The sequence below is a fragment of the Rhinolophus sinicus genome, linkage group LG05, assembly GCF_036562045.2.
Source record: "Rhinolophus sinicus isolate RSC01 linkage group LG05, ASM3656204v1, whole genome shotgun sequence".
Classification (NCBI taxonomy): domain Eukaryota; kingdom Metazoa; phylum Chordata; class Mammalia; order Chiroptera; family Rhinolophidae; genus Rhinolophus; species Rhinolophus sinicus.
Genome location: NC_133755.1, coordinates 99,168,225 through 99,184,744, shown reverse-complemented (window position 1 = coordinate 99,184,744; position 16,520 = coordinate 99,168,225). Strand labels below are relative to the sequence as shown.

Here is a 16,520-nt window from a genome sequence, read left to right as displayed (position 1 = left end):
AATTAATTACAAGAAAAAAACTGAAAAACCTACGTACACATGGAGGCTAAATAACACACTACTAAATAATGAATGGGTTAACAATGAGATCAAGGAAGAAATCAAAAGATACCTTGAGACACATGAAAATGAAAATAAATGACTCAAAACTTATGGGATACTCCCAAAACAGTTATAAAAGGGAAATTCATAGTAACACAGGATGACCTCAAGAAACAAGAAACAATTAAATTAAACAATCTATCCTTACAACTAAAGGAACTAGAAAAAGAACAACAAACAAAGCCCAAAGTGAGTAGAAGAAAAAATAATAAAAATCACCACAGAAAGAAACAAAATAGTCTGAAAGAATAATAGAAAAGATCAATGAAACCAATAGCTGTGTTCTTTGAAAAGACAAACAAAATTGATAAATCTTTAACCAGACTCATCTAGCAAAAAAGAGAGAGGACCCAAATAAATAAAATCAGAAATAAAAGAGAAATGACAACTGACACTACAGAAATACAAAAGATTATAAGAATATACCATGAACAATTAAAATGTCAACAAATTGGAGACCCTAAAATAAACAGATAAATTCCCCAAAACATATAATCTTCCAAGACTGAATCAAGAAGAAACAGAAAATCTGAAGAAACCCACAACCAGTAACAAAATCAAATCAGTAATCAAAAAACTCCCAACAAACAAAAAGCCTTGACCAGAGAGATAAACAGATGATTTTTACTAAATATTCAAAGAAAAATGAATACCTATCCTTCTCAAATGATTTCAAAATTTGAAGAAGAGGGAAGTCTCCCAGACTCATTTCATGAGGCATCACCCTGATACCAAAACCAAACAAAGACTACAGAAAGAGAAAATTATAGGCCGATATCCCTGATAAACATAGATGCAAAAATCCTCAACAAAATATTAGCAAACGAAATTCAGCAATACACTAAAAACATCATATACCACAATCAAGTGGGATGCAACTTTGGTTCAATATCTGTAAATCAATTAATGAGATACACCACATAAACAAAATGAAAGATAAAAATCATATGTTCATATCAATAAATGCAGAAAAAGCATTTGACAAAATTCAACATCCATTCATGATAAAAGCTGCCAGCAAAGTGGGGATAAAGGGAATATACCTCAACATAATAAAGGACTTATATGTAAAAACTACTGCTAACACCATACTCACCATGAAAAGCTGAAAGTTTTTTCTTTAAGATTAGGAACAAGACAAGATGTCCATTTTCACCATTTTTATTCAACATAGTATTGGAAGTCCTAGCCACAGCAATCAGACAACAAAAGAAATAAAAGTCATCTGATTTGGAAAGGAAGAAGTAAAACTGTCATTATTTGCAGATGACATAATACTAGAGAACCCTTAGATTCCACCAAGAAAACTATCAGAAATCAGAAAGCTAGATAATACAAAATTAAGATTCAGAAATTAGTTGCATTTTTGTACACAGTAACAAATTATCAGAAAGAGAAATTAAGAAAACAATCCCATTTCCAATTGCATCAAAAAAATAAAATAAAATAACTAGGAATAAATTTTACCAAAAAGGTAAAAGACCTATACTCAGAAAACTATACAACAATGAAGAAAGAAATTAGAAGATACAAACAAATGGAAAACTATACTGTGCCCATGGATAGGAAGAATTAAAATCATTAAAATGTCCGTGCCCAAAGCAATCTACAGATTCAATGCAATCCTTATCAAAATACCAATGGCATTTTTCACAGAACAAATAATCCTAAAATATATATGGAACCACAAAGGATCCTGAATAGCCAAAGCAGTTTTAAGAAAGAACAAAGTTGGAGGTATCATGCTATGTGATATCAAACTATACTACAAGGCTATCATAATTAAAACAGCATGGTACTGGCACATGAAAAGACACATAGATCAATGGAACAGAAGAGAGCCCAGATATAAACCCATGTCTACATGGTCAATTAAGCTGTGACAAGAGAAGTAAGAATGTACAATGTAGTAAAGACAGTCTATTCAATAAATCAAACTATACTGTGTTGATGAAAACTATACGGTGTTGTGAAAACTGAACAGGTACATGCAAAAAAATGAAATTAAATCACTTCCTTATATCATATACAAAAATAAACTGAAAATGGATTAAAAACTTAAATGAAACCATAAAACTGAAACCACAAAACTCCTAAAAGAAAACATAGGTAGTAAATTCTGTGACGTTGCTCTTAGCGATATATATAGATATATATAGATATATTTCCTCAGGCAAGACAAACAAAAGAAAAAATTAACAATTCAGATTACATAAACCTAAGAAGTTTTTGCACGACAAAGGAAATCATAAACAAAATAAAAACACAGCTTACTGAATGGAAGAAGATATTCAGCAATGATATATCCAATAAGGGGTAACATCTAAACTATATAAGGAACTCACACAACTTAACCTCCCCCCAAAAAAAATATCCAATTAAAAAATGGGCAGACGACATGAATAGACATTTTTCCAAAGAGGACATACAGATGGCCAATAGACATATGAAAAGATGATCAACATCACTGGTCATCAGAGAAATGTAAATTAAAATCACAATGAGATATCACCTCATACCTGTCAGAATGGCTATCGTCAATAAATCAACTAACAAGTGTTAGCAATGATGTGGAGAAAAGGGAACTCTCATGTACTATTAGTGGGATGGTAAATTGGTGCAGCCACTATGGAAAATGGTTTGGAGGGTCCTCAAAAATTAAAAATTGAACTACCACATGACCCAGCAATATCCACTTCTGGATATTTATCCCAAGAAATCTAAAACACTAATTTGAAAGGATATATGCACCCCTATAGTCACTGCAGCATTACTTAACAATATCCAAGATATGGAAGCAATCTAAGTGTCCATCAATAGCTGAATGGATAAAGTAGAAGTGGTACAAATATAAAACGGAATATTACTAAGCCATAAAAAAGAATGAAATATTGCCATTTTCCACAAGATGGATCGACCTAGAGGGTATTATGCTAAGTGAAATAAATCAGACAGAGAAAGACAAATGCCATATGATTTCACTTATATGTGGAATCTAATAAACGAATAAAACAGAAACAAACTCATAGATACAGAGATCAAATTGATGGTTGCCAGACAGGAGGGTGTGGGGGTATGGGTGAAATAGGTGAAGTGATTAGGAAGTACAAACTGATGGTTATAAACATAGTTACAGGGATATACAGCATAAGGGCTATAGTTAATATTGTAATAACTATGTATGGTGTCATATGAGTACTAGATTTACCAGGGTGATCACTTCATATGTTATATAAACGTCTAATCACTATGTTATACACCTGAAACTAACATAATATTTATGTCAACTGTAATTGAAAATTTTAAAAATATTAAAAAATAAAAAATGAAATCATTTCAAAATAGAAAGTTAAAAATGACACTAATTAAACAAAAATAAACTAAATTTCAACTATGGGTGTCAATTTAATGTATGTGTGTGTGTGTGTGTGTGTGTGTGTTATGTGTGTTGTGTGTGAAGATAAAAGTGAAACCACTGATTAGATATAACTAAACTAAGTAGTTATTATAAACACATTCCACACTTTTCAGTGGATGATGACATAGTCAAGATAAAACACAAATTTTCTCTGGTTAGGATTTCTCTGACAATGGTTATTTCACATAGCAAATTATAATACTATATAGTAACAAAAGCCCAAATTCAAAGGAAGTTTAAATGAAAGGATTCAAAGGCAGATTGCTTATTATAGAGAGTAACAGAATAACTAAAAAACAAAAATTAAAATAGCGTTTGAAACATTATTAATGATCTAAAATAACTCCCTTCCTCCACAGTCCATCATTCTTTATTCACCTACTCTGATGTATTTTTGTAGCATATATCAGTACTTTAGATTTTATTATATACTTTTCTCTTTTTTCATTACCTACCTTCCCAATAACAAATAAGTTATGAGTTGACTTTATTTAGTCAGAATCTACAGCACCAAGTACATAGTATGTGTTCAGTAAATAGTTGTTAAATATATAAAGAATGAACAATTAGCTACCCTGTTCTACTATAATATTAAACTGTTTTTAAAAACAGAAAGAACAATCTTTAATCTTTTTAAAGATGTTGTGCCTGTATCATTGCAATCAGCAGATGAATACCACCATTGGAGGAAGCTTTCGAGATTTGCAACCAAATTGGTTCATATATCTAGTCTCACATACCCAGAGCCCCTAATAACAAAAGACCCTGTAAACACATGTAGTTGAGTACTGTTAAGGAGAAACTTCCAGAAGTGCCTTATGTAGTATTAAGAATTACTCTGAAATAATTAGGCCCCAGTTGACCCTAAATATGAGCACTGAAAACCCCAGAACCACGGATATGTTACTACTTACTACATAAGATGTTTTCAGACAGACAAGGTAAATCAGATTATTTTATCCCCTTTCTGTTGGCTCAAGAATACCCCCAAAGTTCCCCAGTAACATTCTATTTATAATAAGACAGTATTAACATACATTTCAAAGAGTTTTGGTTTTGTTTCTTTTTTTTACCTACAACGTCATTATTCTAATACAAGTCATTTTCAGGTTTTTGGGGTTTTTTTTAATTTAATTTTCAACATTGGTCTCATTTTAGATAGGTATAATCAGGGTATAACTAAAATTTTTTAACCTATTTGACCTCAAAATTATAAAGTTAACATTTTCCATGGAATTATATAATCACTACAATGAAAACTTTGCCAAGGTGATTATTCTTGGTATTAGCCAAGGTATTATCATATTCTTGTCTTTTCTCTGATTGTTAGATATGAGGCTGTTTTTATTTTTCCCTGATTATTTTCCTACATAACATTTTTCTTCTTTGGTACTATTTTCTTGGGATACATTTCCAAGAGTTAGATTATTGAAAGGTTATGAACAGTTTTATGACTGTGAATAAGGTTTTTCTACCAAAATTGTACAAATTCGCAAAACTAGCAGCAAAGTGTGAGCATACAAATATCCCCACAATTGCTCCAACATTGGGTATTACATTTTTTTAAGGTTGCTAATTTATTACATGTGAAAGAGTAACACCTCACTGTTTTGTCTTGTATTTTCTTTCAAAATAAATTTAAACTGTTTTTAAAATTTTGTTTGTATTATTTTAAAATACATTTGAGAGAAGGGGAGGTGCCAGGAGGCAGAAGGTGTTAGGTGAATAGCAAACAATAGGATGTCATTTCAAAAGGGGTGAGAATAATGTATTAAAGAGAACTTGGGATTTGACAACATCTAAGTTCCTAATACATAATCATATTTTTAGTCAACCTTAGATTTCACAGTCATCTCACTTTAAGCAGAGGAAATAAACATTCATACAAACTTCCAAGTCATTATCATGGATAATTTAATGTTAATTGCTTTATGTAAAAAAGAATAAAATAATCCTACCCTATTTACAGTTTCTGGATTCTTATCACTTGGTTCCTCAGGAATTTTAACAAGGAATTTAGAGGTGTCAGCCAACTGAGAGTGGGTTGGTAGTCTTCTGACAGTGGGGACAAATGTGAAGATCAGAGGTTTGGCTTCAGAATCACCAGAAGAGACCTATGAGACACGTAATAAATTAGACTTTCAGTCTTGTCAAAGGTTTATCTTGACTTTATTCTCTGTACACCGTGATATTGATCTCACTTATTTTGATAAATTGCCTATTGTCCTGTGAACGTGTGCATGGTTGCCAAAGAAAACAGCTTCAAAAACAGTCATAGCGTGTCAGATTCTTTTATTACGATACCGTTTATCAGAAAAAGCATACAACCCCGGGAAGATCGTGTTGTAGGGCATGGCAATAAATCAGCAGTTCGGCCAGCTAATCTGCTGAATCATCCCTCAATTCCTGTATCCTTTGCACACCCTGAGTTTTTCCCCATCTTGTACCCTGCTCCAATTCTTGAACCCTGTCCACTGTACACTGTCTGGAATTCAGTCAGCCATCACAAAATCCTCCATATCCTTAACATCTCTGAGTATTCTAGCTCTAACTACACCATGGTTCCCTCGAAATTAGGGCTCTTCTTTCCAAGAAGCTCTCTCAGTGGTAGCTGTTTTTTCTCACGCTGGTCCTGGGAGTGGAATAGGTGTCCTCCTTGTTCCTTTTCACTACTTCCAGACGATTCTTCTTTTTCCCTCTTACCTAAAAACTTCTAGCTTTGAACCTCATGTCATCATCAGTCCATACCACTCACTACCTCTCCTTGTCACAGCCATCTGTCCACACCCAAATCAAACCCCTTTTTCTATGAGGATTAAGTTCCTGGCTCAATACCATTCCCTTTAACAGTATGCTTTTTATAATACTCAATATTATATTCCATGGGTAATTTTTCTAATATTGTGCTGCCTTGACCTCTACTCTTCCTTGCCTCTCACATGCCTAGCCTACAGTAATAGCTACAGACCCTCCATAATTTCATTTTTTTCATTCTCTCACCACCACTTCTTTTCTTTCCATACCACTCCCTCTAGCTTTCCAACTCCAACATATCTCAGACCCCACAATGAATATCTACAGATCCTTCCAACATTGTTTTCCCATCTGCCTTTTTCTTTTGACCAGCCTGTGTTTACCACATGACTGTATTTCCCATAATTATCCCCATGCATACACCTCAAATGCCTCACCCTATCTCACGTCATCACTCCCATTTGGGTACCTCACGGGCCTCACTACAACTAACCCCCTACCAACTCTACTCCTGCACCACAGAGGCAAACATGGTTGGGGAATGACTATCACATGGCCATGCTTACTGGTTTTACTTCAAATGTATGACTTTGAGCCTCAAGCAGGCCCTTCGATGCTACTCTAAATCATACTGTGGTCCCATAGCCCATTCATTCTTCCACTCACCTAGTGATGAACTTTTCCTCTTTCTTCAAACCCCCAATATCTTCTTTCCTAGTCTCACTCGGACCTGATGATGACTTTGTTCCTCATTTCACTGAGAAAACTGAAACCATTAGAAGAGAACTTCCAAGGTCTCCATCACCATATCTATTCACCCAACTAGTCTTTTAATGGGGCCTTCAGTCCTGCCACTACGCTCATACTGAAACAAACCCTCACGTGAATACTTTACCTTATACTCACTTTTATTTATTCAACAAGGCCTTATTAAATGCCTGTAAGTATGAGGCACTGCTATAGGTGTTGGTGATATAACAGTGAACAAAAATCTCTACCCTAACAGAATTTATATTGTAATGCAGGAAGCAGCAGATTTTTTATATATATATATATTATATGTAATTTATATATATATAAAATTTATATTTATATATACACACACACACACATATATATATATATATATATATATATATATATATATATTTGTAAAATATATAGTATTTTCAATAGTTATAAGCTATGAAGACTGACTAAAAGGCTATTACAATAACCCATGGGAGAAAAAATGTGAACTTGTGTTGCTGCAGTGATAGTGATAAGAAGTGTTAAGATTCTGGCTATATTTTAAAGGGAGAAACTTAGGAGTTTCAGGAAAGTTAGATGTGGGAGATAAGAGTTAGACAAAAGTGAAGATGAGTATAAAATTGTTGACCAGAATAATTTCAAAAAATGAGTTATTATTTACTGAAATGGGTAAAACAGGTGAAGCTAGTTTGAGGATAAAGATTAAATGTGATACGCCAAATATATATCCAAGTGGACATATGGAAAAGGGAGTCAAGTTTAGAGGAAAGTTTGTGCTGCAGGTTAAATTATTAGGGTTAGTAACCTATGCATGGTATTTAAAACTACAACACTAGATGAGATCACCAAGGGAGTAAGCAGCACATATAGGGAAAGGAGAGGTACAAGGTTGAGCCCTCCAGACTCTACCATTAAGTGATCCAGCAGCAGAAAAAGAACTAGTAAAAGTGATAAGGATTTTAAAGAAAATAGAAAAGGAAACATCATTGACAGCAATAAGACAGAGGACTGACCATAAACAAATAAAAAGATGAAGAGAATATACTGAGGGCCCAGCCCAAATGTAAATCTGTGAATTTGTAGTGAAGCAATTTGCTTAGCTTTTTAATATTCTCTCTAGGGATGCGCAATTGCCTACCAAAGGAACTGTGAATTGTAGCATTTACAGAATTGATGTTTGGAGGTGGTTTTCGCAGAAGAATGCTGAGTGTAAGGAACCGGAGAGTTCTGATGAGAGTAGAGCAAATGATCAACCATGGATAGGTTCAGTTTAGATAGGTAAAGAAGGGGGACCTCGGGGGCAAGGGACTAGAAGTCTCTGTGGCTGAAAAACAGATTTGACAGCATGGTAATGTTTGGGAGAATGGCTTGGGGTCATAGTATGGTTGTGAGAGTTTAAGATTTAGAAGTACAGTAATTCTAGATGATTATAAGATCCAGGCTTTGGCCTTGAGACTGAATATCTGAGATGAAAAAATAGGAAGGACACTGAGAGTGTGAAGGTCAAGGAATTGTGAGACGAGAATGTTAACAGGGCCACCCTTATGAGCACGAAAGCCACATGGGAGGACAGCAAGGCTGGGCTGGAGAGAATGACTGAGAGCATGGTGGCTCAATGTGAGACTGGGGTGAGGGGATACCTGGAGCCGGCTACCTGGGACACTACGTTATTCATTAAATATTTTCTTTGGGATCATGAAACTAAACAAAAAGAACTGGATTTCCTTGTAGGCTGTTTTACCCGAGTTATAGGACTAATGAACTAACTCTGGACCACTTATTATAGGGTATATCTTTCTGGTAACTGAAAAACTAAAACATCTATGCCTTACGAAAACTATGCACATTCCTGAGTGGGTATAAAATACACCGTCAAACCTTTCTGGGCCATTTTTTTTCGTTTTTACTATTCTTTTCTGCCTTGAAAGATATTTGTCATCATTCCCTGACTGCATTCAGCTTATCATCAGAGAAGAATAAATCAACGCTTTCCTTTGTAGGAACACTAGATCCTTTGTGAGATTTGGGAGTCCCACTAGTTTTATCAGCAATACATAATACAACACACTTTCTAGATGGATTATTTTCTAGGAAGGTTTCTTTATCTGACTAATTTCTTTATCTGACTAATCTCGTCAATATCACGATGGATGGAGAGTGGTTTTAGCAAGGAAATCAAGAGTAGTTCAGATAATTCATTGTAGACTTTCAGGTGGGTAAGAAATATAGTCCTTTAGGATTCAAAGAAGAGGTGACATTGTGACTTGTCCCAGGTTCTGTGGGCCTGCCCTCATCTCCCCACATGATGAGCATAGGTTTGTCTTAGTTTCCATCTAAGTGAAATTTAAACATTAATATATCAAAGGCTTCGATATAAGCCAATTGTTATGAAATACGTATAACCATTATTAACAGTAAGTGACTTTGCCTTCAAAAGCATATCCAATGATGAAAATTTACTTCTCCAAAAGCCATGCACAATTTTTATGCCTCAATGATACTTAAATCTCTTTAAAATACAAATAGATCTGCACTCGTGTGAATAAAAACTGATGTTTCCAAAAGGTGTGCTTTTATACCAATGCCCTCACAGGAATGTCTGAACATAACCACATGCTGACAAAGAAAGCAACTGAAAAAAAAGGAAAAGTATTTTCTTCTAATTTATGGTTATATTTTCCTATAGAAACATCCATATCCTACATAAAATTTCTTCACCAATGTAGCAGAACATTTTGGTTTTTTTAATTTTAGTTGAACCAATACATGATGTCATTCAAGAGGAACATAAAAATGGAAAATCTAATAGCATTAAAGACTCATTCATCTTCCTAGGTTACTGTGAGAGAACAAAATCAGAGATGAATTCCTGTCCACACACATATCCTCAGAAGAGCAACCACAAAAAAAGGCAATGGTTTAGTATTCCTTTCCAGCTTTTAAGCTGGGAGTACAACGTTATCGTGGGGCTCTTTTCTCTATCTTTACCTAACATCCTCTTGTCATATCACGGATGTACAGAAATTTTTATACAGAATTTCAGTAGGAAAACGATTTGAAATTATACCAACTGTACTATGCATCATTTAGATGAAGAGCCGCATGTTAGCCAGAAGACTGCTGATGCCCTTCTTCAGAAAAGAAAAAAATTGTATTCACTGAATACTGTGGCCAAGTTCCACTGGAGCCCAAAAATGAATTGCTATGGTGATGAAAAATCATTTTCCACACAAAGCAGAAACAGACGCACGTTAATACCACTACGTTTGTTAAATGACAACACCTTTAGTTGTTGACGCCGTTCACAACCACATCTTAGCTCCTATCCTTGTGAAACTGTTTTAATCATAGAAATCAGAGCTGAAAAGATTAAAATCTTTTTCTTAATATGGTTTCAAGTGCTCAAAATCTCTGAAACTGTCACCTCCTCACCAGACAGCCAAATAATAATTTAAGAAACTGCTTTCCACCGTGCGATGCAGGCTAACTGCTTTCTTACTCAGTTTCAGGCTGCAATGCCTTCCTTTCTTCCATGTCTCTAAAAGTTCTCTTCGTCTGATGTTGACACCCACACTCACAGATGGCCACTAGCCTCCTGTTGAGAAGAGACACTACAGGGTGTCTTAGCATTGACACTACACCAAGAGCAGTCCTGAGCCTTGCCCAGTAAGCAGTTCTGTCTGCCTTTAGAGTAACTGTAGATAACGTTCCATTTTAATATGCAGTCACATTTATCTACATGCAGGCAGCTCTTCCTCACGCCCTCTTGCAGCAAACACCACAGTGCACAGCTTTTGAAAGTTCTTGAAAGCATTAAGGAAAGACTTCCTTTTACCTGAGGTGTGGTCTGAATGCTCCCTGTTAAGATGCACGAGCTCATTTGGAAGCAATAGTTCCCGCAGGCACTCAGAAGCCCCTATTCTGGAAGCATTGATTCATCACAGAAGGGAGTGAGCAAACCAATGATGAGGTGGGAAGGGAGCCTCTACCGAAACAACGCACACAGTCACACAGAAAAAAAAAAAAAATTAATTCTAAAAAGAGGTAAAGTGGAATCTTCCCTGAAGTAAAGACTTTCGTCGGGTCCGAAGAGTAGCTTTATGTTCAGACAATTTTTGGATTTGAAACTTCATTTGAGGCCACAGTGACTGCTGAAATGGAGTTAGCAGAAGTTTAAAAAAAAAAAAAGAAAAGCCACCTATATGTGTTTGCCCTCTTTTCAGGCGTGTATTCCATTCCAATTCCATGTTCTGGGAAAAGGAGAGAAGACAGATTGTGCAGCAGGAAGGAGCTGAGAACCTGCCAATCTCAGTGATCAGTGGGTCACAGTCACCGAGAACAGTTAGAGGTACAAATATATGCAAACACGGTGTCTAAATAAAGCACTAGAAAGCACACAGGGATCATTTCCAATAATCAATGACTTTAATTATCGGTGTTTGGCATGTAAGCAGCACGCGATGATACAGGAGCATCTGCAGTGACTGACGTTTTGCTGTTAACCAAATCAGCTACAAAATAAAGCTTGCAATCAAACATTTGTCAAAACGAAATTCCACCCCAAGGTTCCTAGAAGACAGACAGTGAGTGTCCTGAGTGCAGATAAACAAACCTCAAAACTTCACACATGAAAATAACTGGAGTCTTCAGCTTTCAGCATTTCTGTTTTCTATGTATTGATTTTTCTCCAAATCTGTAATTTTTATATTTGTACTTTGACAATGAAAGATGTGTCCCAAGAGCAGTTATAGACCAAAGGATCTAGGAAGGAATGAAAGTTTTATTTTAAGGACCTGGATTGTGCCTCTTAACATTTAAAATGTTATCAAAAGCCTGAGTTTGTGGAACCATTACAAGTAAAATAATTGTCAAAAGTGACTCTGTTAGCACAGTGGGAAAAAACGATACAAATAACAGTACTTTCTGACCTATAAAATGATCTAAAATTTTTAATATAAGTGCTGTGTTACATCACTAAACAAAGTATGTGCCTTTTCTATGCTATGTGTATTTACATTTTATATACTCAAAAGAAAATATAATACCCTCCTGACCTCAAAGACCTTACAGTCCAATTGAGAACATAGAAGAGGTGTACAAATAACAGAGATACTAAGCAAGAGAGAGAGAGAGAGAGAGAGAGAGAGAGAGAGCGCTCCATGCTGAATTCTCAAACTTTGTACATAAACCACCTGGAGGTCTTGTTAAAATGCAGTTTCTGTTGAGGACATCTGGAATGAGGCCTCAGATCCTGCATTTCCAACAAGCTCCCATTTGATGCCCTGCTGCTGGTCAGCGATACTTTAAGTAGTAAAGACATAGAGGGATTTTTAGAGCATGGTGAGATCACAGCCACCTGGAGTAATTCAAGGAGAAAGTGGCATTTGAGTTGCACTTAGAAGGATGGGGAAATAGGGAGCTGTAACGGTGGGAAAGAATAGCACTTATTTCAGGCAGAGAGAAAAGCTAGAGTGAAGGCACCTGTAGTGAGCAGCAGGTGGAGTCGTAAAGGACGACTGAGGAGTCAGATTGTACACTGGCTGTGTGTGTGGGACCTCGGGAAAGTTACTGAACCTCCCGAAGACTCCATCCTCTCACCTGGGAAGTGTGGATAAGAACAGTACTTATTTCACAGGGTTCTTACGAGGATAACAATTAAATTCAGCATGTAAAGCCTTAACTCTGTGCCAGCAAATACTTCATATATATCACTCCTGTTAGTATTGTTGTTATTCAGTATGGTAAATAACATAAATGAGAATAAAGGAAAATAAGACTAGAAAAGTAGGTTAAGTCTGTGTGTGTGTGTGTGTGTGTGTGTGTGTGTGTGTGTACACACATATTTATGTATACTATTATACATATAATTATCTATTATGTATCTAATTACTATTATATGTATACAATGGGTAGCATTATTAAATCCTAAAGACCACTCATCTCAAAGTTCTAATGGATGGCTTCCTGATGGGAAATAAGAGTCCAGTCCATTGTCAATGAATCAATCAGTTTATTCTAAATGGATTCAAACAATTACAAAGTTCTCATGCTATCGCTCATTCTATCCTTCTCCCTCTGATCTTTTCTTTCTCTCATTCCCTCCCCAAACACATATTGGCACAATCAAGTTTGGGAAAGGAAATACCCAGGGCTTTTGCCCTACTTAAATTCTTCCTTGAATCATTTGCAACATGAGAATCAAAGAAATTAATCCAAATTGCTATTTTGCTCTGTGTCTTATTGGCAACTTTTCACTAATCATTTTCTTTCCCTTGTTTTATTAATCAATAACTGTTGGTGTTATAGTCTAGTATAGACTATTATACTGATAGAAATCATAATTCTTACTTAAAAATGCATAATAGTTATGCTTTATAAAAGCATGCATCAGCCATCTGTTAGTAACTACATATAGCCTCAAAGAGCTCATGTATGTAGGACAATTTCTATAGAAACCATCCTCATTTGAATAGAAAATGATGGCACCTGGTCAAAAAAAAAGAAAAGAAAAACAGGCCCCAATCTTAGATGCTGAAGAGCAAGTATGTTACTTATACAGGATGGGGGAAGAGGGGAGAGTCTGTTCTCCAATTACAACCACTTTTCCTATGGATCAAAAGGTCACACAAGGGTCTGCCCAAGGTCTGAATCATTTTGTAAACAAACATTTAATGATCTCTGTTCCACTAAGGAACACAAACTGCTCTGTTGAATAAACCTTTTCCAAAAGAAAGTAGTTTGTCAAAGTTCGCAAGAGACAAATACAATCCAAAATTCTCTTTAAAATCTGGCATTGTTGATGGTTGAAGGAGGGCATCCTTCACATTTCTTACTAAACAAATATTACTGCAACATCTTCCAGCCAAAAGACTCTTAAGATATTGCTTTTCAAATAAATCATATAGAAGAAATAGTCTCTCTTCTTGGCATGGGAAACAAATTTGAGAACAAAAATCGATTAGTCCTCAAAAGTTTGCCAAGAAACATGTCAGTGATTAAACAGATCCAGTTGTCCAGGCTATTCAGGTGTCCATTTGTCTGTTCTTTATGCCTTGTGCTTGATAAAAGAAGGTATAGGAAACCGCATTGATTTATATTAATAAACACCTGTTGAGTGCCAGGCGCTATTCTAAGCTCTGGGAGACATCAAGATATAGACAACTCGGACCTCACTCTCAACATGGTTGATGACACACCTTCACAAGTTACACTGGTGGTGAATGAAGTAGAAGAGAGTGCAAGGTGGTTTGCTAAATATAGGCAGCATGGGGAAATGGTCTCGGGCCCATCCCAGGAAGATTTCACTCTTAGCTTCTGCACTCGTAGTTCCTGTTTCCTGTGTCCAATATTGGGTCACTTATTCTGTTTTAGCCCTGAGTGGTGTGTTTTTTTTTTTTCCTCTAAAGATGGGAATCACCAGGAGTTTGGATCCCTGTCTCCAGCGTAATAGGTAATTCCTGGGCCCACAGTAAGGACTATCCCAATTCACCGACTCAAGATTGAGTGTCTGATATTTGAAGTGAATTCTGACATCTCATCAAAAATGCATGAATGAGATTCCATCGAAACCTAAGTTTGGCCTCGTCTCTATAGAGTATGTGTACTAGCTTCATCTGGATTGCTTCCGCTGCTGTTATCACTGCTTGTAGATTCTCTTCACTTTGGAATATATTATCCTCATTAAAAGGATGCTAGTAGCCCTCCAGTCAACCAGAAGCTTCAAAATATTGAAAAAATCTAGTACCTAAGTAAAATGGTTTGACGTAATTATATATTCAGAAGAAATGAATAGGTCTTATACAAGATAGAATTTGAAAAGGTAAAGAGACAATGATAAGAAACATCTATCAGGAATCGTGTCTGGTGATCACTCTCCCCTTGTTGAATCACTTTCTCAGCTTGGTTTATTTTCTTTGGGCCCTCTTCCTATCCCCTGGGCATTCCTTCTCTGTCTGCTTTGTGCCATCGGACCCTAAAGCTTTAAAATAGCACAGGAGTCACTCCTTGGATAATTTCATCCAGTTCCAAATCTCTCGTAAGTAGCATTCATAAGCCAATGAGTTCCAAATTTATTTCCCCAGCCTGAATGGCTTCCATGGATAATATGCTCATATATCCAACTAACATCTTCACTTGGCTATCTCATAGACATCTGAAACTTAATACCTCTGAAACTAACTTATTTGTTTTTCTCCTAAAACTGTTCCCTACCCCCCCAAAAATTTTCCTTACCTCAGCATCTAGTTCTACCTATTTCTCATTGCTTAGGCCAAAAATGATGGGTTTATATTGATTCTTCTTGGTTTCCCATAATCACCCATCAACATATCTTTCAAAATAAATTCCTTCAAAATAAATGCAGAAAATGAATATATCTCACCACTTCTACTCCTAACATCCTAGTTGCGGAAGCTATCATCATCTCCTTTCTGAATCATTTCCTGCTAACTAGTCTCCCTTCTTCTACTTTGCCTCCTGTAGTGGATGCTCTGATAAATCGTTCATATCTCCCTTCGAGCTAAAGGACTATTCTCCAGTGGCTGGAAGAGTTGTGACAGTGCTCAGCTGTCAGTCCTCTCCAAGAGTTGTTCTCATCTGAATAAAGTTTCTTGACCCAAATCACCCCCCACCTCACCCCACCCCACACACAGACACACTTCTTAGGGGCAGCCTGTATCCAATGGCTACTGCACGCATCCATATTTCATTCCAATTTGGGACAACTCTAAGGAGCAAAGCCAATTTTAGAGCCCCTCAATAGGTCGGTTAGACTTCTATTGAGACTGCATTGCAGCCCAATTCTCCCTCTGCCTAATCTCGCTGCCTTCCCATCTCCCACAGTTGTTGTTCCTAAAAGTACATCCCTGAGGGTAAACTTCCCGCATGCGAATCTCCATCTCACTGTCTGTTTCCTGGAGCCTGATCTCTCATATCTGCCTACAGTTATTTTCCACACAGCAGCAAGACTGAGCTCCTTGAAACACATCAGATCATGTCCCTTCTTTACGTAATACCCTCTAAGAGCTGCCCTCGTCACCCAGAGGATAAGCCAAAACCCTTATAATAGCCAACAGTCCAACATGATCTTGTCCCTCCTACTCTCACCTGCTCAGGTCTAGCCACAGTGATTTCCGTGTATTCATAAAGAATGCTAATCCCACTCCCTGGAATGTGTTTCCCAAGTTTATTATGTTCCTTCCCTTCCTCAGGTCTCTGCTCAAACATCACTTTATCTCTATAACATCCCTTACCAACCTACATAAAATTGCAACCCCAATTATAGCTCCTTGCCAGCACTCTCTATTCCCCCAAGCACATGTTATTTTTCTCCAGAGCACTTATCAACCTCTGCCTCTTGTTTATTACCTGATTTTGTCATTGGATTTTAAACTCCATGAGGAGACAGGATTTTTTTTGTTTGTTTTTTATCACTGATACTTTCCTACCAGCTAGAATAGTATCAGGCACACATACAACCACTCAATAAATACTTGTC

The 16,520-nt window shown here is 36.3% G+C and overlaps 1 protein-coding gene across 22 annotated transcripts in view; it reads right to left on the bottom strand.

Annotated features, from left to right (window-relative positions):
- The window catches only part of MLIP (muscular LMNA interacting protein), a 245,069-nt gene that overhangs the window by 122,200 nt on the left and 106,349 nt on the right, over nt 1–16,520 (bottom strand). For 10 of the 22 annotated variants that reach the window (XM_074333093.1, XM_019734755.2, XM_074333095.1 and 7 more), the window contains exon 2: nt 5,479–5,634. The exons of 10 other annotated variants lie outside the window; for them this stretch is intronic. In XM_074333093.1, coding sequence (XP_074189194.1) covers nt 5,479–5,634 — 156 coding nt within the window. Of the gene's footprint in view, nt 1–5,478; nt 5,635–10,859; nt 10,995–16,520 lie in introns of those variants that run through there. 2 more of the 22 variants (XM_074333092.1, XM_074333096.1) reach the window with 2 other exon arrangements.